Below are 25,759 nucleotides of genomic sequence, written 5' to 3' on the forward strand. Positions count from 1 at the left end.
GTGGGGAAAAAAACCCTCTTTTCCAAAGGTTTACATGTTGTTTGATTCCAAATACATAAAACTTTTGAAATGACAAATTATTGAAAAGGAGAACAGGTGAGTAATGTCAGATGAGGAGGGAGCAGTGCTGGAAGGAAATAGGTGTGGGTATAATAGTGCAATATAAGGGATTCTTGTGGTGATGGAAATGTTCTGTATTGACAATGACTTCAGTGGTATCAATATCTTGGTTGTGATGTGTGCTATCGTTTTAAAGGTTGTAGAAACTGGAATTTCTCTGTTGTATTTGTTATAGCCACATGTGACTCCACGATTTTGTCAAAATAAAACATTTAATAATAAAAACCCAAATGAGGGATGCCTGGGTGGCTCAGTGGGTTAAAGCCTCTGTCTTCAGCTCAGGTCATGGTCTCAGGGTCCTGGGATTGAGCCCCATGTTGGGCTCCCTGTTCAGTGGGGAGTCTGCTTCCTCCTCTCTCTTGGCCTGCCTCTCTGCCTACTTGCGATCTCTGTCTGTCAAGTAAATAAAATCTTAAAAAAAATAAAAACCCAAATGAATAATATTATAGCTTGGATTTTGTGTTGGTAAAAAAAGAGTTAATATAAAGGACAAATTGGGATAATTGGCAACATTTAAATATTTAGTGTATGTGTTGGAAAATTGTATTTTATCAATATTAAATTTTCTGATTTTGACAATTGCTCTCACTTAATGTAAGAAAATTTCTTTGGTCTTAGGAGTTACATTGGATTATTATGGGTGGTGAGTCTTTATAGGCAATTTCCTTTCCAATAGTTCAGCAAACAAAAGAACACTGATTTAAAATATATACATATAGGGTGTGTGTGTGTGCCTGTGTGTACACAAGAGAAAAAATAATAAAGCAACTGTGCCACAATGTTAATAATAAGTAAAGAGTATATGGGATCATTGTTATACTTTTGTAACTTCTCTGTATGTTTAAAATTACTTTCCAAAAAATAAAATATTTAATTAAAAAAGGCAATAAATTGCCAGAGAATAGAGAATAATTTAGGAAAGGTAATAGATGCCAAATCGTAATCTGTTTTAGTTTTAATTTCCTGGCATGAATTTCAGGGTAAACTAAAACAGATTATGGTTCTGTTTGACTGCTTCAGTTTATCTCCACTCACTCCTTAACAGACTGTGTTTACCCAAAAAAGTTTTATGACAGAGATTCAATCTACACACCTGAAAATCAAACTTATAATTTATTTTTGGAACCATGCAAAATAAAATAAGTTTTAAAATACAAAAAGCATGTCTTGATAAAATGCAGAAGAAAACAGACAAGGGAAAGAGTTATGGAGGAGAATGAGCAAACAAGTCATATGAAACCAGAAGTGTTTGTGGAGAAATGAACTATGTAAAGAGTACTAATAAAGTACTAATATGTACTTTATTAGTCATTGATTTTTTTTTCTTTTTCTTAAAACACCACTTCCCTAGCCTGTCCTTTTCCTAGAATGAAAATTAACAGGTTCTATAAATTTTTAACAGGTTCTATAAATTTTTCCTCATCTGGTACAAATAGCTTTTCTCTAAAAGTAGCTTTCCATAGCAAAGGAGAACTTGATAATCGAATAAAGTCAGCCAAGGGTTTTTCTCTGTGATCAAATTTAGGCAGTTTTCAAGTGAGGTAGTTAGGTGTGGCTTCTTGTCTTGCACTTGGAATCAAAAAGGAAAAGGAGAAGGAAATCCACCTGTGATTTTCAGTGAAACCGTGCAAGTTATAGAAAATGCTTCTTAGGGCACAAACTTTCTTTCTCTCTGTCTCTCTTTACCTCCTTTTCTCTTTCTTTCTTTCTTTCTTTCTTCTCTTTCTTTTTCTCTCTCTCCTTCCTTCTCTCTTTCTTTCCTTCCTTCTCTCCTCTTTCTTCCTTCCTTTCTTCTTCTCCTCTTTAAATATTTCATTTATTTGAGAAAGAGTGAGCAAGAGCACAAGCGGGGGTGGTGCAGAGTGAGAGGGAGAAGGAGGGTCCTCACTGAACAGGGCTTGATCCCAGAACCCTAGGATCAGGACTCCAGCCAAAGGCAGACGCTTAGGGACTGAGCCACCCAGGCGCCCCCCCCCCCAAACTTTCTTTTGAGGCAACTATCAGCCAGTTTCAATTTAAACTCTTTCTTGCCTGGTTTTGAGAAATGTCAGCCAATGCTTTCAAAGAACACCCTTTTGTTAGATCTTCTCATTGTAAGTTCTGAGGAATAAACAGTTTACTTCTTCTCTCCTCTTTGCTTCACCATTCACCACCACTGTCCTCTGCTGGCTCCGCGGAACAGCAGCAGAATCAAGGAATAAGGTCATTATACCCATGTGCCACATTTCACTGAATCAACAAGCCATCGATTTTAAGATACACAATTTCAGAAATTATATTATGAAAGGCAAAATGTATACTGTGAAACACCAAAAGACTGTAAGACACATCCTTTTTTTAAAACTTAAATTCAATTAGCCAACTAATTTTTAGTTTAGTTAGTTGGCTAATTAGCCAGCTAACTTTTTAGAGGAAAGCTATTTTTACAGCAAATACATCATTAGTTTCATAGGTCGTGTTGAATAATTGCTCAGTTTCTGTAATACCCAGTGCTCCTCACATTAAGTGCCCTCTCAATGACCATAAAATGCCGCATAAAAAGGCCCATATATGCTTGGCCTCGCAGGCAAAGGGCAAGCCCCGGAAGCACAGCATACCTGTTGAAAAGCGAAACCCCAGTGACCACTGGGTCTCCCAGCGGCCGGGTGTGGGCAGTGCATCGCTCTTGCTCCCCAGGCGGAGGCACTGGGCACAGCTGACTCCCGCTGAGTTTCACTTTCCATTCAGTGGGAAACGAAAGCTGGGCGGCCGCTGGTGGGCGGGGCCTGAGCGAACCTTGGAGGGGCGTCCCGCCATCTAAACTCTAGGCTAGATGACTGGACGAGCCGGCCCAGCTCTGCTGTGCATGTGCATTCTCCGCCAACCCGGCTGCCAGCAAGGCTACAGAAGCTTTTTCTGTTTCCCGGGCATCCATCTTCGCGGTGGAGGTTTGACGCTTCCCTGGAAGTCCAGGCAAGTTTGGTGTTCATTTTCAAAGCTTTCTTTCCAGGGACGACATCCAACGGGGCTTTACTAAGATGCCACCAGGGCAATCAAGGGATTTATTTGGATTTTTGCAAATTATAATAATGGTCTATATTTATTACATACATATATTGGGTCAATGATTTTTTTTTTACACGCTGATATATTTATTTGGACTTCTTGCGTTTTGTGTTTAATTTAAAAAGAAATTCCAAAAGTGGTGTAACCTTGTAAAAAAATTGGAAAAAATGCAGACAGGTGAGTAAAGTAGAAACAGAAATTTCTCTTACTCCACAACTCTGTATCGTTTTTCGGTGTACTTTAACAGAAATTTTCATCCATACAAGTTATTAATATTGTTTTGTAATTTGCCTTTTCCCACAGATGGATCTCTTTTCACGGCAAGATGTATAGCTAGGTCAACCTCATTTTAAAAAAATTGGTGCATAATATGGTGCGTGCATCATTTATTTAAACAATTAATAGGCATTTATGCTGTTTCTAGTTTTTACTGGTATAGATGATGCAGCAGTACACATTTATGTACACATTCATGTGAATATACAAATATATTTGTGAAAAATTCCTAGAAGGGGAATTGCTGGGTCAGTGGGCATCTATACTGAGAAATTTGGAAGATTTTGTCAAATTGTGCAAATAAGGAGTATTTTAGTCTTAATCTCCCTCCAACCTCCTCGACTTTTTTTCCTGGAAGAAAGCTGAATTTAGATGTTTAAACATAAAACGCCATTCTATGACTTTTGAAAATCTGGGTTCAAAGTGTTTGGAAATTAAAACAGTGGCTTTAGTAGCATTATTTATAGCTTTGAGGTAGTTATTCTTTGAAATTGTTTCAGAAAACAGGCAAATTATTTATATTTTGTTTTATTATTTTTATTTTTTGAGGAGGGAGAGGGGCCCTGGAAGAGAAAAAAGAGAGAGAGAGAGAGAGAAAATCTTAAGCAGGCTCTATGCTCAGCACAGAGCCCCATCCTGGGCTCAATCTCAGGACCCTGAAGTCACAACCTGAGCCAAAATTAAGAGTCAAACACTTAAACAACTGAGTTACCCAGGTGCCCTTTAAACAAGGCAAATGCTTTAAAACATTTGGAAACTTTCTTTTATAGTGTTATGTAGTGGCAGAGGGAGGTCAGGGGAGGGTGTTTAAATCTAGCTATCTAGGCTATCTAGATATCCTAGTTTATAGGAACAAAATGGGTAGGAGAGTAATGTATGTATATAGTGCTATTTTGATTTATGGAGCACTATCAAGAACTAAAAAAAACCCAACACTGTTTTGTTTTTCCTTTTTCACTATTAAAAATGTGCTTTGCTTTTGGCACTTTTATTTTTTAAACTTTTAAACTTTTTAATTTTTTATTACATATGGTACATCATTAGCTTTTGATGTAGTGTTCAAGGATTCTTCCATTGCGTATAACACCCAGTGCTCATCACAACATGTGCTTTTGGCACTTTTACACAAAGATGGACTTGCAAAGGGGAAACACTTAACATGTACACAGCCTCAAAGAGGGTAAGCCCTAATGCCTTCCACGTGGGCTGATTCTTTTAGAGAGAGTGGTCCCAAGATTCATTCCCTCTTATCTGGGGTTTCCTCTGGTATGGTTCTAATTCATGGACACAGCATATTACCATTACTTAAGAAACATACAACAAATGATTAAGGATGAGGTCTAAATTTGTTATTGCCATGATGGGTTGTATTTGTATGTAGATACAAACCACTATGAGGTAACATGTTCTAGGCATGTTAATTTTGTTCCTCTTAGGGCATTTCGAGACAGTCGGTTTTCCTTATGGAGAGAGAGTCTAGTTGTAGGTGAAGAGCCCGGTTAAAGACACAGACCAGCCAGGTTTCCTGCATCGCATTTTTTGCTGTTTCTTGGAAGTCCCTGATTGATTCTGTGGCTACAATGATGGTGGACTTAGACCTGCTTTTATCATTCACGTCTTCTACTTATTTTAAGAGTAAAAATTTGGGGAAGGTTGGGGACCAGATTAGTTTAGTTCTTTGGAACCAATAAGCATTTAATAAATAATAGACTATTTTCCAGAGCAGTTTTAGGTCCACAGCAAATTTGGGTGGGATGTACAGAGTTCCCATATATCTTATCCCTCTCCTGACCCTCATCTTAACCATTATCATCATCTGACACCAAAGTGGTACATTTGCTGCAACTGATGAGCCAACAGTGACACATGATTATCATCAAAAGTTCATGCTTTACAATAGGGTTCACTCTTGGTGTTGTGCATTGTATGAGTTTTAACAAATGTATAATGACGTGTATCTACCATTATAGTATCATATGGAATAATTTCACTGCCCTAAAAATCCTCTGTTGGAGTCAATTTTTTGAGTCAGGGCTTGAGTTTGAAAATTCAGCTTCGTTGGAATAAAATCATCCTTTTTTCTCTGGTATGTGCTAATCACCACCAACTTAGCTCAACAGCGTATTCTCTGCCAGCTCCGCCTTTCTTCATCCTTCTTAGATCTCTAGGTTTCATTTTCCTTCCTTTTGTAGCCACACCTACTTATTTCCCCTCTGATCAGCTCTGAAGATTTTCCTCTTGGAATCTGGCTTTCCAGCCTGCCCAAATGATACTCTCCACTGGGGTTTACTGCTATATTTGGCTGACATAAAGAGTTTTGAGTTTTTTTTTTAAGACTTATTTATTTGCCAGACAGAGAGAGCGAGAGAGTATGAGAGTACAAGAAGGGGGAGCTGCAGGCAGAGGGAGGAGCTGGCCCCCCACTGAGGAGGATCCCCCCCCCCCATGTGGGACTCAATACCAGGACCCTGAGATCATGACCGGAGCTGAAGGCAGATGCTCAATGGACTGTGCCACCCAAACATCCCAGTTTTGAGGTCTTGACAAAGTACAGAACAATGTCTCTGGAAAACATAGGCCGGTCCTTTTCTATACTGTTTCATCAGATTTCTCTCTGTGTGGTCTTAGAATCCTATTTCTTGCTCATGGAATTGCTAACTGCCATCATTTCTCTCTTAGTTTTAACCCTTCAGGCTGAGGCTCCTCAGATTATGAGATTGTTTTTATTTATTTATTTAATTCATTACAAGACTATTTATTTATTTATTTATAATTTATTTATTTTCAGCATAACAGTATTCATTATTTTTGAACCACACCCAGTGCTCTATGCAATCTGTGCCCTCTATAATACCCACCACTTGGTACCCCAACCTCCCACCGCCCCCCCGCCACTTCAAACATGAGGTTTTCATTAATGATTTCCTTAAATGCAAATGAAACAACCAGGAAATCATGCACTTTTAAGGAAACTAATACAGAAGATTCTTCATGAAACTAAAGATTTTTGTCTTGTGTTGAAATCTGTATGTTTCATGGAGCACTGGATATTATATGCAAACAATGAATCATGGAATATTACATCAACAATTCATGATGTCTCTTTTTAATTTTTTGAGGAACCTCCACCCTGTTTTCCAAAGTATCTGTACCAACTTACATTCCCACCAACAGTGTAAGAAGATTCCCCTTACTCCACATCCCCTCCAACATTTGTTGTTTCTTGCCTTGGTCCAGTGATGGGTATTAAGGAGGACATGTATCGCATGGAGCACTGGGTATTACATGTAAACAATGAATCATGGAACACTACACAAAAACTAACCATGTACTATATGGTAACTAACATAACATAATAAAAAATAATAATAAGGAAAAAAACTAATAGTGTACTGTATGGTGACTAGTATAACTTAAAAAAAAAAAAAAGGAAAAGAAACCTGCATGTCACTGGTCAACCCTTGACATCCTAAGAGTCTTTAGTACCTGTTGTCTAAAACATCTTCTCAAACTTTATTGCATATATAGAGAGCCAGGAATCTTGTCAACGTGCAGATTCAATTTAGTAGGTCTGCTGTGCAGCCCAATATTCTGTTTTTTAAATAGACTTCCAGGTGATGCTGATGCTGCTGGTCTGGAGACCTGCTTTTATTTTTTTATTTTTAATTTAAATTCCATTTAGTTAACATATAATATATTATTAGTTTTGGGGTAGGATATAGTGATTTATCAGTTGCATATAATACCTGGTGCTCATTACATCAAGTGCCCTCCTTAATGCTTATCACCCAATCACCTCATCTTACCCCCTCTCCAGCAACCCTCAGTTTGTGTCCTGGAGTTAACAGTCTCTTATGGTTTGCCTTCCTCTCTGTTTTTATCTTATTTTATTTTTCCTTCCCTTCCCCTGTGTTCATCTGTTCTGTTTCTTAAATTCCACATATTCAGGAAATCATATGGTGTTTCTCTTTCTCTGATTTATTTTGCTTGGTGTAATACCCTCTAATTCCAGCCATATCGATGTAAGTGTAAGTATTCATTTTTTGATGGGTGAGTAGTATTCCATTGTATATATACACCACTTTTTTATCCATTCATCTGTTGATGGACATCTGGGCTCCTTCCATTGTTTGGCTATTATGGACATTGCTGCTATAAATATTAGGGTGTATGTGCCCTTTTGAATCACTATGTTTATATCCTTTGTATAAATACCTAGCAGTGTAATTGCTGGGTCATAGCGAGGGTGGCTCTATTTTTAACTTTTTAAGGAACTTCCACATTATTTTCTGGAGTGACTATACCATCTTGCATTCCCACCAAAGTGTGAGGAGGCTCCTCTTTCTTTGCATTCTCACCAATATCTGTCATTTCCTGACTTGTTCATTTTAGCCATTCTGACAAATGTGAGGTGGTATCTCATTGAGGTTTTGATTTGTATTTCCCTGATGCTGAGTGATGTGGAGCATTGTTTCATATGTCTGTTGGCCATGACTGTATGTTCATGATTTCTAAACAACTCAGAGCTTCCATCTTGTTTGTTCCACTGTTGATGTTATTGACATTTTAAAAAACTGGTTTTTCAGTCCATAAATATTTCTTCAATCAGATTTTCAAGGAGAGAATCCTGGCTGAATTCAATATCCACCATGCTCTTGAATTTTAAAGACTCTGGTTGTTTCTGCCTGTTCAAATAGATACCTGATGCACATGATATAGAAATGGCACATTTAAAATATAAATTTTTTGTGCCTTTTGTGGCCAACAGAATATAATTCAGGAAAATTATTTTTAGCAGAATATTTTCCAGAACAATGTTGTCCTAAGATTCAAAGTTTGGACAATTCTTAAAAGTTTCATTTCCAACTATCAAATTGAGTGACAATCTAAAGCAATCATTTGGATAACAGTTTTTAGCTTTCATAAGTAGACTAAACACTAAAAGTGCTGTGTGCTTGATTCAGTTGTGTAGTATATGATTTTTGAAGTTTGACTATTGAGAACAAACTGTTTATGGGTATCCCATTAGTTTTTAAACTTTTCTTCTTTTTTCAGATTTTAAAATATTCTTTATCATACTTGGATTGAGGGATGATTTATTACTGACTTTTTAGTATATATATTTGGGATTTTTCACCTCATGATAATTTTAGGTTATAAAGTTGACATTCTGCTTTTAATTCATCTTCACAAGATGTGAAGAATTTATAGATAGGATCTTTTTCTTGAAAGACCGTGGCATTGGGAATAAATAACTAAAATTTAAATGCAGTTCTTAATAATAAGTATTAAAGTGCAACAGTACCATTGGAAAGATGTAGCTGATTCTGATATGAAATGGAAAGGTGTATCAAAAATAAAAAAAATGGGGGTGCCCTGAGTTGCTTAGTCAGTTAAGCATCTGCCTTTGGCTCAGGTCATGATACCAGGGTCCTGGGATTGAGTGCCACGTCAGTCTCTCTGCTCAACTTGGAGCCTGCTTCTCCCTCTCCCTTTTCCCACAGCTCTGCCTGCTTGTGCGTGCGTGCTCTCTCCCTCCCCCTCTGTCAAATCAGTCAATCAATTAAATATATATATATATATACACGTGGAGATGTGTTGTCACAAATCTCATATTGTAGTGTCTTCTAATGGAAAAAATTAAATAGCCAGACCAAGTTTGGGTATGTAGGCACTGTCCCCCCTGCGGAATATGTAAAGAATATCCAGGTAAAAATGAGCTGAAAAAAAACTACCAAGCAGTGTACCAAGTAAATAAAAATGAACACATATTAAACAGCATAAAATAAAAGACATAATATGAAAAACCTAAAACATGGAAATATCATTCACTCGCGCCTATGGCCAGGACATTCAAAAAAGTGGCACTGTATCCAGAGGAATTCTAACTTATATGAAGACTTAAATTTTTCAGATGAAGTAGAAAAGCCTGAAAGTATGGCTTCAGTGTCATTATTCAGCCAACATCTACTCCTTGGCTTCAATTCTGACCCCAGTGCTTGAAAGTTCAATTAACAAAACACCACTTAAGTAGCATTTCTGGAGTCCTTGGACTTGTGCATGATCAGGTGATTGCATTGGTTACAACGATGTGTAATCAGTGTGACAAAAGGGAGGTCACATGGATTAGCTGTTAATATCTGAGTATATGCAGTGGCAAATACTACACACATGATTGAGGGTAGAAAATCTCATATACTTTTATGTTGAAATATAAGAGCATAATTTTTAGTGCATAAGTTAAATGTTGCAATAATGGATAGTTGGGGCCATACTTTTATGTATAAAACTATTATTTTAAAATCTTAAAAAAAGAAATTGAAAATTAATACATAAAGAGAATAAATCTGCTAAATAGTAGATGAGGTATCTTTTTAAAAACAATTTTTAAATTTTTTATTTATTTAATTTATTTGATAGACAGAGATTACAAGTAGGCAGAGAGGCAGGCAGAGGGACGGGGAAGCAGGCTCCCTGCTGAGCAGACAGCCCGATGCAGGACTTGATCCCAGGATGCTGAGATCATGACCTGAGCTGAAGGCAGAGGCTTCAACCCACTGAGCCACCCAGGCGCCCAGTGTATAAGTTATCTTTTGGGGGCTTACAGCTATTTATTTTATTTTTATTTTTATTATTATTATTATTTTTTAATTTTAAAGATTTTATTTATTTGTCAGAGAGAGAGAGAGCGAGCGAGCACAGGCAGACAGAGTGGCAGACAGAGACAGAGAGAGAAGCAGGCTCCCTGCTGAGCAAGGAGCTCGATGTGGGACTCAATCCTGGGATGCAGGGATCATGACCTGAGCTGAAGGCAGCCACCCAACTAACTGAGACACCCAGGTGTCCCTTACAGCTATTTATTAAATTAAAAAATAATTTCAACTAATAAAGTTAAGAATGTATCACTTCTATGCTTTATAAAATTGGTATGCCAGCATTCATAATACTGAAGAAAATAATCTTTAAGAATTTATTTACTTATTTTTAAATTCCTATAAATCATTTTTAAAATTTTATCTTCTTTTTTTCAGTGTTCCAAGATTCATTGCTTATGCACCACACCCAGAGATCCATCCATTATGTGCCCTCTTTAAATCATTTTTTTAAAAGATTTTATTTATTTATTTGACAGAGCACAAGTAGGCACAGTGGCAGGCAGAATGGGCAGAAGGAGAAGCAGGTTTTCTACTGAGCAAGGAGCCCAATGTGGGACTTGATCCCAGGACCCTGGTATCATAATCTGAGCTGAAGGCGGACATTTAACCAACTGAGCCACCCAGGCACCCCAGTGCATCTCTCTTTAAGGACTCCTCATCATAGTTAGTTAAAACTGAGTGTTGTTGGGGAAAATAGACAAAGTGACTTGTCATAAATTCAGATTTCGTGTTAGTTCTGCCTTAACTGCTTAAGCTGTGGCACGAGATCTCTGCAGAGTGAATGATTCTTTCTGGCATATATTAGACCACGTCTTCCTCAGACCATTAGCCTTGACCCCAAGTCCCAATTAATTACTTAATTAATTAATAACAAAGCCCTTAGGAAACCTCTTCATCCCCAAACTAGACTGTTGCTAGCAATAACACAATAACACAGGCTTCACTTGTTTCATCCTTCTGCCTCGGCACCAGAGGTCAGTCATTACTTGATCCTTGTGGTTTCACTATTTATTTAAAAAGTTTTATTACACACATATATACTGATGCCTAAGCAACATAATATTCTATTTTCCCTGAGTTTGAATATATTTTGACTCAACATTATGTTTCTTAGAGTCCCCATACTATGACATGTGCTATAGTTCCTTCAAATGCAACTGATGAATATTATTTCATTTGTATAAATTTATTACAGCTTATGTACCCATTCTTCTGTCTATTTGGTTTTCTTATTAACTACATCATTAGTTTCAGATGTAGCATTCAATAATCCATCAGTTGTGTATTAACACCCAGTGCTCATCACATCCTGTGACCTCCTTAATGCCCATCACCCAATTACCCCATTGTAATTACATTTCTAAGAATCTATTTTAAAGTTTGATTTAATATCTGGTTGTTTCTTTTCTTTTCTTTTCTCTTCCTTTCCTTTCCTTTCTTTTCTTTTTTCTTTCTTTCTTACTTTCTTTCTTTAACAGCTGGTTGTTTCTAATGGTCAAATAAATTGGAGGGCTGCAGAGTTACTGGCATGGAGTCAGGGAAACAACTGAGGAAACCTTTCATAAGTGCCTCTGAATGGAGAGAAGGGAGACATAGAGAAGACAATATATTTTATATTTCCCAGCTTAGACTTGGGCACGGACCTGGGCACAGAACCCTGGACAGAGAGCAGCTGTAGGCAGAATTATAAGCCCTTTCGGAAAGAGTTCAGTGAAATCAAAGGGCACAAGGCAGTTGGAGGAGCTGGACATGTATCCCATTTCCACATCAAGCCCCTACTTGGAAAGAGGAGGGAACCTTAATTCATTAATTGTTTTACCTTGCATTGCCTTGCGGTACTCCATGGATTCTCTGGAGTGGTAGTGGCAGTGTACAATAATTGTCACCTGTTCCAAAACACGTAAGAGTCTCCTCCTGAGAGTCTTAAATATGCTTGGGAGCATTTACAGGTGGCTGAAATCTGTGTTGTCAGGAGAAAGTAAAAGAGTAGGGGGATTTGCTTTATGTGGTTAATATGACCTCATTTATAGCTAAGTTTTGATGTGTCCATAGACTTTAGTTTGCATGAGGGACATCAAATAGGTAGAGAAAAGTTTTATGCCTAAAAATGTTCACTATAGTGTATTTGCTATAATTGTAAAAAATTGAAAAATAACCAGAATATTCCACAATGTTTTATTGCTACATTAGTCATCAAAAGGTATTTATAAAGAGCTTGGGAAAAGTTATGTTACAATGTGAAATGAGAAAAACAGTTAAATATAAGCCATGTCAAAAATATTTAGGAAAGAGGACACCTGGGTGGCTCAGTTGGTTAAGTATTTGGTTCTTGATTTTGGCTCAGGTCATGATCTCAGGATGGTGAGACTGAGCGCTGAATGGAACTTGGCATTAACTGTGGAGCTTGCTTGGGGATTCCCTCTTCCTCTCCTATTCCTCTCCCGCTCTCTCTCTCTCAAACACACACACACACACTCACATAAATAAATGTTTGTTTGTTTATTTGTTTATTTATAGGAAAAAAGATTGTTATATACCAAGTAGTGGTTATCCTGAGGTCCTGGGACAATGAGTGGTTAATGTTTTCTTCATTTTGTATTTCTACATTTTACAAATATCCTTCATAAGTTAGCATTATTTGAGAAAAACAACCTTAAAAATTATAATGAAAATCTTAAAAAATACATATATTTCTTTCCTTGGTGGGCATTTGTGTATGTACAAGGGAACTGTTTTCTCTAAGAACACCAGTGATTTCTCTTTCCAGCTGCCATGGTAATTCTCCAGAATACATAATTCAGTGGGACATATTTGAATGCTTCCACTTGAATTAAAATGAATAACTAGAAAGAATCAGAGGCTTCAGGTTTGGGAGGCAAACAAGAGATCTCACACTCCACCCACCCTTTAATTCCTGTCTGCACTCTCTCTTTCAAGGGCTAGCCCAGCTTCTGCTTACTGACAAATTACTGCTGCTGGAGTTGACTTTCTCTATTTTGAAATTAAATCTATTTCTTAGTAGTTTTCACATTTTAGGTAGTTTGACCTCCTCCATCCTCATGCCCCAAAGACAAGAAATCTAAGTAAGTCTAATTATATCACTTCCACATGATAGCCTTTTTAGTATTTGAAAACATTTCTTTGTTCCATACAAGTCCTTATTCTTTCTTGTGTTCATTCATTCATTCAGTGGTTATTTACTGAATGCCCACAAAACTCTGTGCTAAGTGTAAAGGAAACAGTTGAAGATACATACTTCCTGCCTCCCAGATGCTCACAGTTTAGGGTCTCAGGTCAGATACTGAAACTCTGAGATGGGTATGCAGGAGATTACTGGGGAGTACCCTTGGGAACAACATCTGGGAGATGTGAGCAAAGGAGGGAAGGACAGAGGGAAGGGCTGCCAAATAGTTGCAGCAGAGGCCTCAGCTGCTCTTAAGGGGAACTCTGGGGCTGGCTGACCCTTCAAAGCTATTTCATCTTGAGGCAAGGTGGTTAGATTTTATACCTGCTATTGTCCACTCATTGTATAGGGATAAACTTCTTTTCAAGGGTAGATTATTGGACAGGGGCTGAGTGGGGAGCTGTCAAGCTGTGTTCCCCTCAGCCTAAGAAATCATGTTGGTCCTGCAGGAAGAGTGTGAGTGGTGCATCACTGTCCAGTACAAGTGGAGAGATAGCTATTCCCCACAATAGAATATAGTGAACCAATTATCTGATTAGCTCTGAGTACAAGGTATATGGACACACAGACAACATGTAGGCTTCATGTGAGGAGTCAGGACAGGCTTCCCAGGAAGTCAAGGGTACGGATAACAAGGAGAGTGCTTGTTATGCAACTTTAGATGGTGGAGTTGACAGTCCTCAATGATTGTTTGGGCCAGGGAGTGAGGAGAAAGGAGACACCCAGGTTTCTGATCTGGACCCCCTTGGTGCATGTTGTGCTATTTGCCAGAGTAGAGAACCTGTGGGAAAGAGTTATATGGTAGTCTGTTTTGAAGAAGAAATTGGAAACATGTGAGACAAAGGTAAGGAGAGTCTAGCCTAGTTGTCATTTCTAGCCCTAGAGCTTTATAAGTCAAACATTTCTTTCTAAGACTTGTCTGGTTTTTTGTTGTTGTTTTTTTTAATTTTGTTAGTTAACATAGAGTGCAGTAGGGGCATCTCGGTGACTCAGTTGGTTAAGTGTCTGCCTTCAGCTCAGGTCATGATCCCAGAGTCCTGGGATTGAGCCCTGCATCAGGATCCCTCCTCGTGGGGGGCCTGCTTCTCCCTCTACCCCTCACCCCACTCTTGTGGTCTCTCTCTCACTGTTTCAAAAAAACCAGACAGTGCAGTATTGGTTTTTGGAGTAGAATTCAGTGATTTTTTTTTACTTACATATAACCCAGTGCTCATCACAAGTCAGCCCTTTTTCCTCTCTCCCTCCTTCCCTCTCTTTCTAAAATTTTAATTTAAATTCCATTTAGTTAACATATAGTGTATTATTAGTTCGGGGTAGAATGTGGTGATTCATCAGTTGCGTATAACACCCAGTGCTCATTACATCAAGTGCCCTTCTTAATGTCCATCACCCAGTTACCCCATCATCCCATCCACCCCCCCCTCCATCAACCCTGTCTGTTTCCTATAGCTAAGATTCTCTTAAGGTTTGCCTCTCTCTCTTTTTTTTTTTTTTAAATTTAAGATTTTATTTAGTTATTTGGCAGAGAGAGAAAAATCAGGGGGAGCTGCAGTGGGAGAGGAAGAAGCAGGCTCCTTGCTGAGTAGGAAGCCAGATGTGGGGTCTGATCTCAGGACTTTGGGATCACCTGAGCTGAAGGCAGATGCCCAACCGACTGAGCCACCCAGGCACCCCCCTCTCTCTGTTTCTATCTTATTTTATTTTTCCTTCCCTTTTGTTCATCTGTTTTGTTTCTTAAATTTTACATATAGTGAAAACATATGGTATTTGTCTTTCTCTGACTTATTTTAGTTATCATAATACTCTCTAGTTCCATCCATGTCATTGCAAATAAGTGCCTTCTTTAACACCCATCACCCATCTAGCCCATCTCCCCCAAATCTCCCTCCATCAACCCTCAGTTTGTTTTCTTCCCTTAAGAGTCACTTATAGCTTGTTTTCCTCTCTCCTTTTTCTCTTTTCTCCCTTCCCATATGTTCATCTACTTTCTTTCTTAAATTCCACATATGAGTGAGATCATACAGTATTTGTCCTTCTCTGACTTATTTCACTTAGCATAATACACTAGAGTTCCATCCACATCTGACTTGTCTCTTTGGAATTAGAACTGATCACGTGAATATGCTTTCCCTCTTCCCTTATCCTTATCTACTTCTGGTGTGTTTTCACAGAACTCCCACCAATGCTGACTTATGTGAGCTCTTCCCGGAAGTGTGCAGTCCTGAAGACAGGCTGGGCAGCCAGTGGCCTGGGGATTTTGGAGTGATCGCTAATGAGTCAGGTGCTGGAGTGTCTGAGGAAATTTGCCTGTGCATCCTGGCTGAGACTCAGCATTTCTCAGCAGAACCCATTGAGAAGAAGGAAGAGAACAACATGAAGAGGAAGAAGGAGCAGTTAAAGGAGCGCCTCAGTGCCTGGGACTCGCCCCATGGTCATTAGATTCCTCACATTTTTCTCTTTTGGATTGCATAGAAATGCTTTGCTCACCCACTTTACTCTGAAGTAGTAGATCGTTGTGGTTAAAGACTCCTGATTTCTTTTTTTTTTTTTAAGATTTTATTTATTTATTTGTCAGAGACAGAGGGAGAGAGAGCAAGCGAGCACAGGCAGAGAGAGAGGCAGGCAGAGGCAGAGGGAGAAGCAGGCTCCCTGCCAAGCAAGGAGCCCGATGTGGGACTCGATCCCAGGACCCTGAGATCAAGACCCGAGCTGAAGGCCACTGCTTAACCAACTGAGCCACCCAGGCTTCCCAAGACTCCTGATTTCTTATGCCTCCATTTCTGCATCTGTAAAATGGGAATAATCATAGTACTGAGCACATAGGGTTGTTGGGAGGGGTAAGTGAGATAATCTGCAGAAAGTGCTTTGAGTTATAGTTTGGCATAGAACAGCAGCCAGCATTAGTTCTTGCCTTTACTGTTACATCTGTGTGCTAGGATATCTAGAGGCAAGGTGCTTCTTTCTGCTGATTCAGGAGCCAAAATCTGTGATTACTTGCTGTCCCTGGATTTTTTTCATCTTAATCACACACTCAAAACTACTTCCTCAGGAACTCTGAGATTATTGGTATTCCCTCCCTCTTAAATTACTCACCTTGTGCTGTCAGCTGTGTCCAAGTTGAGTTGGGAAAAGAGAGGTTGGTTCCTAGTATATCAAAGAAATGCTGTCTTTTGGTTTTCTCACATCTTCATAAGTTCCTTTTGGCATCTGGCCTCTGGAAGTGAACTTAGATTAGTGAATTTCCCCCAGAGCTTTTTTCCCCCCGATTTCTTTCAGCCTTTCCACTGGAGTCTGAAATAGACTAGCTAGGAAATTACTTTTATCTATGAGCTCCATAGATGCCCATTCTGACTCAACTCTGTAGGGACCAGCTTGAATGGGAAGAACTCAAATGCTCCCAGCTATGCTTTTTTTTTTTTTTTAAAGATTTTATTTATTTGTCAGAGACAGAGGGAGAGAGAATGCGTGAGCACAGGCAGACAGAGAGGCAGGCAGAGGCAGAGGGAGAAGCAGGCTCCCTGCCGAGCAAGGAGCTCGATGTGGGACTCGATCCCAGGACCCTGGGATCATGACCTGAGCCGAAGGCAGCTGCTTAACCAACTGAGCCACCCAGGCGTCCCCAGTTATGCTTTTTGTAATGTTTCTTTCTTTGTCTTTGCTCTTACAACGATTGCTTGTACTACTCATTTAACATTGCATAATACTGTTTCTTTTTTTAAATTTTATTTTATTTTTTCAGTGTTCCAAGGTTCATTGTTTATGAACCACACCCAGTGCTCCATGCAATACATGAACTCCTTAATACCCACCACCGGGCTCACCCATCCCCCTACCTCCTCCCCTCTAAAATACTGTTTGTTTCTCAGAGTCCCCAGTCTCTCATAGTTTGTCTCCCACTCCGATTTCCCCCAATTCACTTTTCCTTTTCTTTTCCTAATGTTGTCTATGTAATTCCTTATGTCCCACACTGCTGGTGGGAATGCAAGTTGGTGTAGCCACTGTGGAAAACAGTGTGGAGATTCCTCAAAAATTAAAAATAGAGCTACCTTATGACCCTGCAATTGCACTATGGGTATTTACTCCAAAGATACAGATGAAGTGAAAAGAAGGGCCATATGTACACTAATGTTTATAGTAGCAATGTCCACAATCACCAAACTGTGGAAAGAGCTAAGATGCCTAATAAGAATATTACTCAGGCTTCAAAAAGGATGAATGCCCAACTTTTCTATCAACATGGATGGGACTGGAGAAGATTATGCTGCATGAAATAAGTCGAGCAGAGAAAGTCAATTATAATAGTGTTTCTTGTGACAACTCTCTTTTCCTAATGAATTATTAAAAGTTTTACTGTTGGATGTGAGAGTGATCTGGCTGTGAGATCTGTCACCTCATTGATTTCCAGGGTTGATTTGGCTGATCTGACTGTCAAAGCAGGTGTCCCCTTCCTCCCTCACCACTCCACATGCATCCCTCCTGAAGCTGCATGCTCAGTCCAAAGAGGACAGCTTTCCCTGATACAGGAGGGCTGTTGTTCTGTCATGGGTACACAAGTCACTGTGCTCCCCTTCTAGAACCTCCAAACAAGCTCTCCAGGTCTGTTTTTAGGAGAACATAAGGTAGTCAAGCTTCCAAGACTCAGAATCGCATGCTTTTATCTCTCCTCTCCAGTTTGTTTGCAAGCTCTTTTGTGAAGTCTTTGTACCTCTGAGAGTATTTTGCAGGATTTCATGACCTTAGTAGATCTTAGAAAACCATCTGATTTTTGTTAAGTCCCTTAGCTTTCCCTTGTCCTCAGTATCTTTTTTTTCTCTTCCCTGTATAGGCCTGGTTGGTTTACACAACATTGGCCAGACATGCTGTCTTAACTCCCTGATTCAGGTATTAATTATGAATGTGGGCTTCACCAAGATATTGAAGAGGTAAGACAACATGTATATTATTCTACATTTTCATATGTTCAATTTCTCACAGTGACTTATACTTTAAAAAATCTTCTTTGAATGGTTGCCAGAGAAAAGATCTTGTTCTAAACAATCTAGACTACACTCTGTAACCACCTAAGAAGTTTAAAAAGAAATATGAATACCTATTTCCACCACCAGATATTTGGTTTCGGTTGGTCTAGGATGGGGTTCAGGTATTAGTACTTCTATTTTTTACTTTAATTAATTAATTTTTTGTCTTGTTTTTAAATTTAAAATTCATTTAATTAGCATGTAGTTTATTACTAGTTTCAGAGGTAGAATTTCGTGGTTCATCAGTTGCATATAATACCTAGTGCTCACTTCATCAAGTGCCCCCTTTAATGCCCATCACCCAATTATCCAATCCCCCCACCCACCTCCCCTCCAACAAGCCTGTTTGTTTCCTACAGTTAAGAGTCTCTTATGGTTTTTCTCCCTCTCCAATTTTTTCTTATTTTATTTTTCCTTTCCTCCCCACTATGTTCACCTGTTTTGTTTATTTTATTTTTTAAATTTATTTTTATTTTTTATTATTATTGTTTTTTAATTTAAATTACTTATTATTTTTAAAATTTCTTTTCAGTGTTCCAGAATTCATTGTTTGTGCACTACTCCCAGTGCTCCATGCAATATGTGCCCTCAACAATACCCACCACTAGGCTCATGCTATCTCCCACCCTCCTCCCCTCCAAAACCCTCAGTTAGTTCCTCAGAGTCCACAGGTCTCTCATGGTTCATCTCCCCCTCCAATTTCCCCCAACTCCCTTCTCTTCATCTTCCCATGTCCTCCGTGTTATTCCTTATGCTGCACAAATAAGTGAAACCATATGATAATTGACTTTCTCTGCTTGACTTATTTCACTCAGCATAATCTCTTCCAGTCCTGTCCATGTTGACACAAAAGTTGGGTATTCATCCTTTCTGATGGAGGCATAATACTCCATAGTATAAATGCACCACATCTTTATACATTCGTCTGTTGACAGGCATCTTGGTTCTTTCCACAGTTTGGTGACTATGGCCATTGCTGCTATGAACATTGGGGTACAGATGGCCCTTCTTTTCACTATGTCTGTGTCTTTGGGGTAAATACCCTGTAGTGCAATTGCAGGGTCATAGGGAAGCTCTATTTTTAATTTCTTAAGGAATCTCTACGCTGGTTTCCAAAGTGGCTGCACCAACTTGCATTCCTACCAATAGTGTAAGAGGGTTCCCCTTTGTCCACATCCTCTCCAACACATGTTGTTTACTGTCTTGTTAATTTTGGTCATTCTAACTGGTGTAAGGCGGTATCTCAATGTGGTTTTGATTTGAATCTCCCTGATGGCTAGTGATGATGAACATTTTTTCATGTGTCTTTTAGCCATTATTATAGTTTTTTACATTTTATTTTTTCAGTGTTCCAAGATTCATTGTTTATGGACCACACCCAGTGCTCCATGAAATATCTTCCCTCCTTAAAACCCACCACAAGAGTCACCCATCCCGCCACCCACCTCCCTTCCAAAACCCTCAGTTTGTTTCTCAGGGTCCACAGTCTCTTCTGGTTCATCTCCCCCTGCGATTTCCCCCAATTCACTCTTCCTATTCTTCTCCTAATGTTGTCCATGTTATTCCTTATGTTCCACAAGTAAGTGAAATCATATGATAATTGGTTTCTCTGCCTGACTTATTTCACTCAGCATAATCTCCTCCAGTCCCACCCATGTTGATACAAAAGTTGAATGTTCATTTTTTCTGATGGAGGTGTAATATTCCATTGTATATATGAATCACATCTCATCCATTCATCTGTTGAAGGGCATCTTGGTTCTTTCTACAGTTTGGTGATTGTGACCATTGCTGCTATGAACATTGGGGTACATATGGCCCTTCTTTTCACTGCATCTGTATCTTTGGGTAAATACCCGGTAGTGCAATTGCAGGGTCATATGGTAGTTCTATTTTCACTTTCTTAAAAAATCTCCACACTATTTTCCACAGTGGCTACACCAACTTGCATTCCACCAATACTGTAAGAGGGTTCCCCTTTCTCCACATCTTTGCCAACACTTGTTTCTTGTCTTGTTAATTTTGGCCATTCTAACTGGTCTAAGGTGCTATCTCAATGTGGTTTTGATTTGAGTCTCCCTGATGGCTAATGATGATGAACATTTTTTCATGTGTCTGTTAGCCATTTGTATATATTCTTTAGAGAAGTGTCTGTTCATGTCTTCTGCCCATTTTTGATATGTTTATCTGTTTTTAGGGTGTTGAGTTTGAGAATTTCTTTATAGATCTTGGATATCAGCCCTTTGTCTGTAGTGCCATTTGTGAGTATCTTCTCCCATTCCATTGGTTGCCTCTTTGTTTTGTTGACTGTTTCCTTTGCTGTGCAAAAGATTTTTATCTTGTTTAAGTCCCAAAAGTTAATTTTTGCTTTTGTTTCTTTTGCCTTTGGAGACGTGTCTTGAAAGAAGTTGCTGTGTCCGATGTCAAAGAGGTTACTGCCTATGTTCTCCTGTAGGATTTTGATAGAATCCTGCCTCATGTTGAGGTCTTTTATCCATTTCAAGTTCATTACTGTGCACGGTGTAAGAGAATGGTCGATTTTCATTCTTCTATACATAGCTGTCCAATTTTCCCAGCACCATTTATTGTCAAAGATTATTTTATCATAGAGTTGCGGGTCCATATCTAGACTCTCTACTCTATTCCACTGGCCTGTGTATCTGTTTTGTGCCAGTACCATGCTGTCTTGGTGATCACAGCTTTGTAATAAAGCTTGAAATCAGGCAACGTGATGCCCCTGTTTTGTTTCTTAAATTCCACATATGGGCACTGGTGCTTTTAAAGACTCCCCAGGTGATTTGAAACTACAGCCAGGATTGACAGCCACTGATTTGGTTAAAACAGTGTTGGGACTAGTTCAATATCAGAAATATCAGTGAAGGAATAAATCAACAAGTAGGCCCCTGCATCTCTCCATTGATTTCTCTCAAACAGAACACACACACACACACACACAGTGTATATATGTGTGTATATATATTCATACATGTACATACTTCATCACACATTCTTTTTAAAAAATGTTTATTATTACTTGATTAAATTATTTTTAGTAAGTTTTTTTCTTGCTGCTAGATTTTTAAAAGTTTTTAATTAATTAATCAATCAGAAAAATGTTATTTATTTATTTATTTGACAGACAGAGATCAAAAATAGGCAGAGAGGCAGGCAGAGAGAGAGAAGGAAGAAGGCTCCCTGCTGAGCAGAGAGCCCAATGCAGGGCTTGATCCCAGGACCCCGGGATCATGACCTGAGTGAGCTGAAGGCAGAGGTTTAACCCACTGAGCCACACAGGTGCCCCTAAGTTTTTAATTTAAATGCCAATTAGTTAACACACCATGTAATATTAGTTTCAGGGGTTCATTATAGTGAGTCAACACTTCCCTACATCACTTGGTGTCCACCACAAGTGCCTTCCTTAATCCGCGTCATATATTGCACCCATCCCCCTTCCCAGCTCTGTTCTAGTAACCAGCATTTTGTTCTCTGTAGTTAAGAGTCTGCTTCTTAGTTGACCTCTCTTTCTTTTTACCCCATGCTCATTTTTTTAAAATTCCATAAATTAGAGCAATCATATGGTATTTGTCTTTCTCTGACTGACTTATTTTCATTTAGCATATTGTTGCTTCCTCTATCTGTGTTGTTGCAATTGGCAAGAATTCATTCTTTTTTATGGCAAAGTAATATTCCATTATATCACACACATATGCACACCTCTTTGGTTAGGCTTATTCCTTGATACCTTATGGTTATTGGTGCAATTGTAAAGATGATTGGTTCCTTCATTCCTCTTTCTTCTGCCTCCTTGTTAGTGTATAGAAATGCAACTGATTTTTATGCATTGATTTTTATATCTTGCCACTTTGCTGAGTTCCTGTATTTTGAGTTCCTGTATTTTACAGTGTTTTGGTGGAGTCTTTTGGGTTTTCCACATAGAGTGTCATGTCAGCTGTGAGGTGTGAGTGTTTGACTTTTTTTTTCCTATTTGGGTGCCTTTTATTTCTTTTTGTTGCCTGATTGCTGAGGCTAGGACTTCTGGTACTATGTTGAACAGCAGTGGTGAGAGTGTTCTGTCTCTGTCCTGTTCATGACCTTAGGGAAAAGCTCTCAGGTTTTCTCCATTGAGGTTGATATTTTATTATGATACACTGTCTTTCTTCATCTCTTATTACAGTCTTTGGTTTAAAATAGTTTGTCTGATACAAGGATGGCTACTCCAGCTTTGTTTGGGTGTCCATCGGCATGATAGATTTTTCTCCACTCCTTCACTTTCAATCTAGAGGTGTTTTGGGGCCTAAAGTGAGTGTCTTGTAAGCAGCTTATTGATGGGTCTTGTGTTTTTATCCTTCCTGATACCCTGTATTTTGATTGGAGCATTTAGTCCATTTATATTCAGAGTAATTATTGAAAGATATGAAGATATGAAGTGAGTGTCATTGTATTACCTGTATAGTTGCTGTTCGTGTAGATTGTCTCTGTTCCTTTCCGGTTTTTGTTACTTTTGGGCTCTCTGTTCACTGAAGGGATACCCTTTGATAATTCTTGTAGGGCTGGTTTAATGTTCACATATTCTTTTAGCTTTTGTTTGTCCTAGAAACTCTTTCAGCAATTTTATTCTTAAATAAATTTTCTGTCCCCTGTTCTCCCTCTTCTTCTGGGACTCCTATAAAACAAATGTTATTACACTTAATAACTCAGTTCCTGAGTTCTGTAAATCTATGCTCATGTTACATAATTCTTTTTTTTTTCTTCTGTTCAGCTTCATTGCTTTCCATTACTTTGTTTTCTAAGTCATTAAATCATTCCTCTGGTTCTTCCAGTCTGCTGTTCATTGCGTCAGGCAGGTTTCTAATTTCATTTATTGCACTCTTCATCTTTGTTTTTTTCTTTAACTCTTTTATCTCTGTGATAAGGGTCTCACTGATGTCTTTCATTCTTTTCTCAAGCCCAGTGAGTATCCTTATGATCATTGCTTTAAATTTTCCCTCAGGCATGTTACTTGTATCTGTTTCATTCAGATCTCTAGCTATGGCCTTACCTTATTCTTTCATTTGGGATAAATTCCTGTGTCTTCCTGTTGTGTCTAAGTCTCTGCCTGCTTCTCTGTGTTAGAAAAGTCAGTTTTGTCTCCTCTTCCTGAAAGTAATGACCTAATAAAGAGAGGTCCTATAATGTCCAGGGCCTGCTGCTTCAGGGAGTGTCTCCTGTGTATGCTGTATATGCTCTGTTGTTGTTTTGGTTGCCCTATCCTTTAGGTCAGTCATTTAAAGAAGCTCTCCTTGCCTGCTGTGATCAGTGTTTTATCTCTGGCCTGAATTTTAACTAGGTGGTGAGTTTTAACTAGGTGTGCCCTGGTTTGCTTGTGAAATGAGACCTGTCACCACCTTCTCCACAACTGAGGTCCTGCAGGACTTTCTGGTTGGGAAGTGTGCTATGCACAGGGGTTTGTGCTGGTCTTCTGGAGGAGGGGCTCACCACTCTGGGACTTAGGGAAACATGACTGAGAAGGGTTGTTTTACTGGAGCTCAGAAGTATGGGTCTTGGTGTAGGTAAGTTAGGCAGCCAGTGTTGGTACACCTGCTTCCCACAGGTGGCTCTGTGTTCATGCTGAAGGATGGGGGAGGGAAATGGTGCCACCTGTCTCTTTTATTCCTGAATGATGTCCCTGTACATGCTTCCTCTCAGGGATGTGCTCTGAGAGGAGCAAATAATCTCCCCACTGTGTGCCCCAGGCATGCTTTAAATCCCTGTTTCCATGCTGTCTGCCCCTCAGGTTGTTTCCTGCCTTCTCTCCATGAACAGCACAGTGATCTCTAGGCTCTATCCCAGTCAAGCCCTCTGATCTTGGCTCTGGCCCTCTGATCTCTGGCTGTGGTTCCAGATGCTGATTGCAAGAACTCATGAAATTTTACCCCTATCATTTTCTAAACCAATGGCTTTGGGGAAATGTTCTCCTTGTGTGTTCTCCTGTGTACTCCTTTTTCTCCCCTTTTTCCATGACCATGACTCCCTTCCCTCTGCAGCATCTGCAGTCTTTTTCTCCCCTAAACAACATCTCTGCATTTTCTACATTCTTTGATGTGGCCTCTTCTTTCCCTTTAGTTGTGGAGTTTGTTCTGTCTTCAGGTCTACTTGATAGTTATCTAGTTGTGTTCCCGGGACTAGTTGTGCTCCTCCTTCTATTGGCTTGGGCAGTGAGAGATACCTATAATTAAATAGGTTATTTAAAAAAAAAAAAAAACCCTGACATTCCTTCATGTCCTTTATTGCCAGGACCTAAATTGGTATTTGCCTTTTCACTTTGGAGTACTTCAGCCTGGACATTTTGCTGTATTGCCACCTTGATGTGGACCCAGTACTCTCTTCATCTGCCCTTCATTTAAGTGCGATTATTGGGCAGAGTGGGGAGAGGGGTAAGGCAAGAGTTGTCTTATCCCCGCCTTGAAAAGGTACTCTCCATAGCCAGTTAGCTAATTTGGTGCTTCTTAACCTTGTATACATTTAAATCATCTGGGAAACAAAAATTCTGATAACTGGGCCCCACCATCAGAAATTCTAACTAAAAAAAAATTCTGATTTTATTAGTCTCCCAAGTGGCCTGAGCATAGAGAGTTTTGGAAGTTCCCCCAAGTGATTCCAGTATGCATCTAGCACTGGGAACTGTGGGGATAAGGAGGTTCATGGATGTTCTTATTTGGCAGGATAACAGTACCAAGGGGAACAGAAGAGCAGAGGAGAAGTGTCCCCTTCCAGTTGCTTTTACTACTGGAGAAGATGCAGGACAGCCGGCAGAAAGCAGTGCAACCTATGGAGCTTGCCTACTGTCTCCAGAAGTACAATGTTCCAAGTAAGATAGCCTTCTCAGCTCTGAAAGAGAGGGAGGGGGAAGAAGTTAGGAAGGGGAAGGAAGGGGAGTGCTTCAATGAATGAGTCAGCTGCTGTTACCTCCTCTTCTTTGTTTTGGAAGCATTTGTGAAGGGATAGGTTCTTTAGGTGTTTGGTAGAATTAAGCCAATTCTGGACCTACGCTTTTCTTTGTAAGAAGTTTCAAAATGACTGATTCAGTCATTTTCTTTTTTACAGTTAGGGTCCTTTCTTTGGGTTAAACTGAGCTCCCTTTAGCAATTTCTTGTAAAGCAAGTGTAGTGATGAACTCCCTCAGCATTTGTTTGGGAAGGTCTTTATCTCTCTCTCATTTCTAAAGTTAAGTTTTCTTGACTGGCAGTGTTTTCCTTTTATCACTTTGAATATGTCATTCCATTGTCTCTTGACATGTAAGGTTTGTGCTAAAAATTCCAATGATAGCCTTATGGGAGCTTCCCTTATAAGTGATAAGGTCCCTTTCTCATAATGATTTTAATCCTTGTCATTGATTTTTTTTATTAAGTTCAATTAGCCAACATATAGTAAGTACATCATTAATTTTTGATGTATATTCAATGATTCATTAGTTGCTTGTC

General features: G+C 39.1%; 1 protein-coding gene across 8 annotated transcripts in view; it reads left to right on the forward strand.

The window, feature by feature from the left end:
- The first annotated feature begins 2,868 nt into the window (after positions 1 to 2,868).
- USP18 (ubiquitin specific peptidase 18) overlaps positions 2,869 to 25,759 on the forward strand; it is a 60,168-nt gene continuing 37,277 nt past the window's right edge. For 3 of the 8 annotated variants that reach the window (XM_004773782.3, XM_013046439.2, XM_004773785.3), the window contains exons 1-4: positions 2,872 to 3,072; positions 15,453 to 15,712; positions 18,107 to 18,203; positions 25,001 to 25,146. In XM_004773782.3, coding sequence (XP_004773839.1) covers positions 2,933 to 3,072; positions 15,453 to 15,712; positions 18,107 to 18,203; positions 25,001 to 25,146 — 643 coding nt within the window. In that variant the 5' untranslated portion in view covers positions 2,872 to 2,932. Of the gene's footprint in view, positions 3,073 to 3,513; positions 3,539 to 15,452; positions 15,713 to 18,106; positions 18,204 to 25,000; positions 25,147 to 25,759 lie in introns of those variants that run through there. The other 5 variants (XM_004773781.3, XM_004773783.3, XM_004773784.3 and 2 more) reach the window with 4 other exon arrangements.

The sequence above is a fragment of the Mustela putorius genome, unplaced genomic scaffold (assembly GCF_011764305.1).
Source record: "Mustela putorius furo isolate JIRA1106 unplaced genomic scaffold, ASM1176430v1.1 tig00003988_pilon_pilon_pilon, whole genome shotgun sequence".
NCBI classification, from domain to species: domain Eukaryota; kingdom Metazoa; phylum Chordata; class Mammalia; order Carnivora; family Mustelidae; genus Mustela; species Mustela putorius.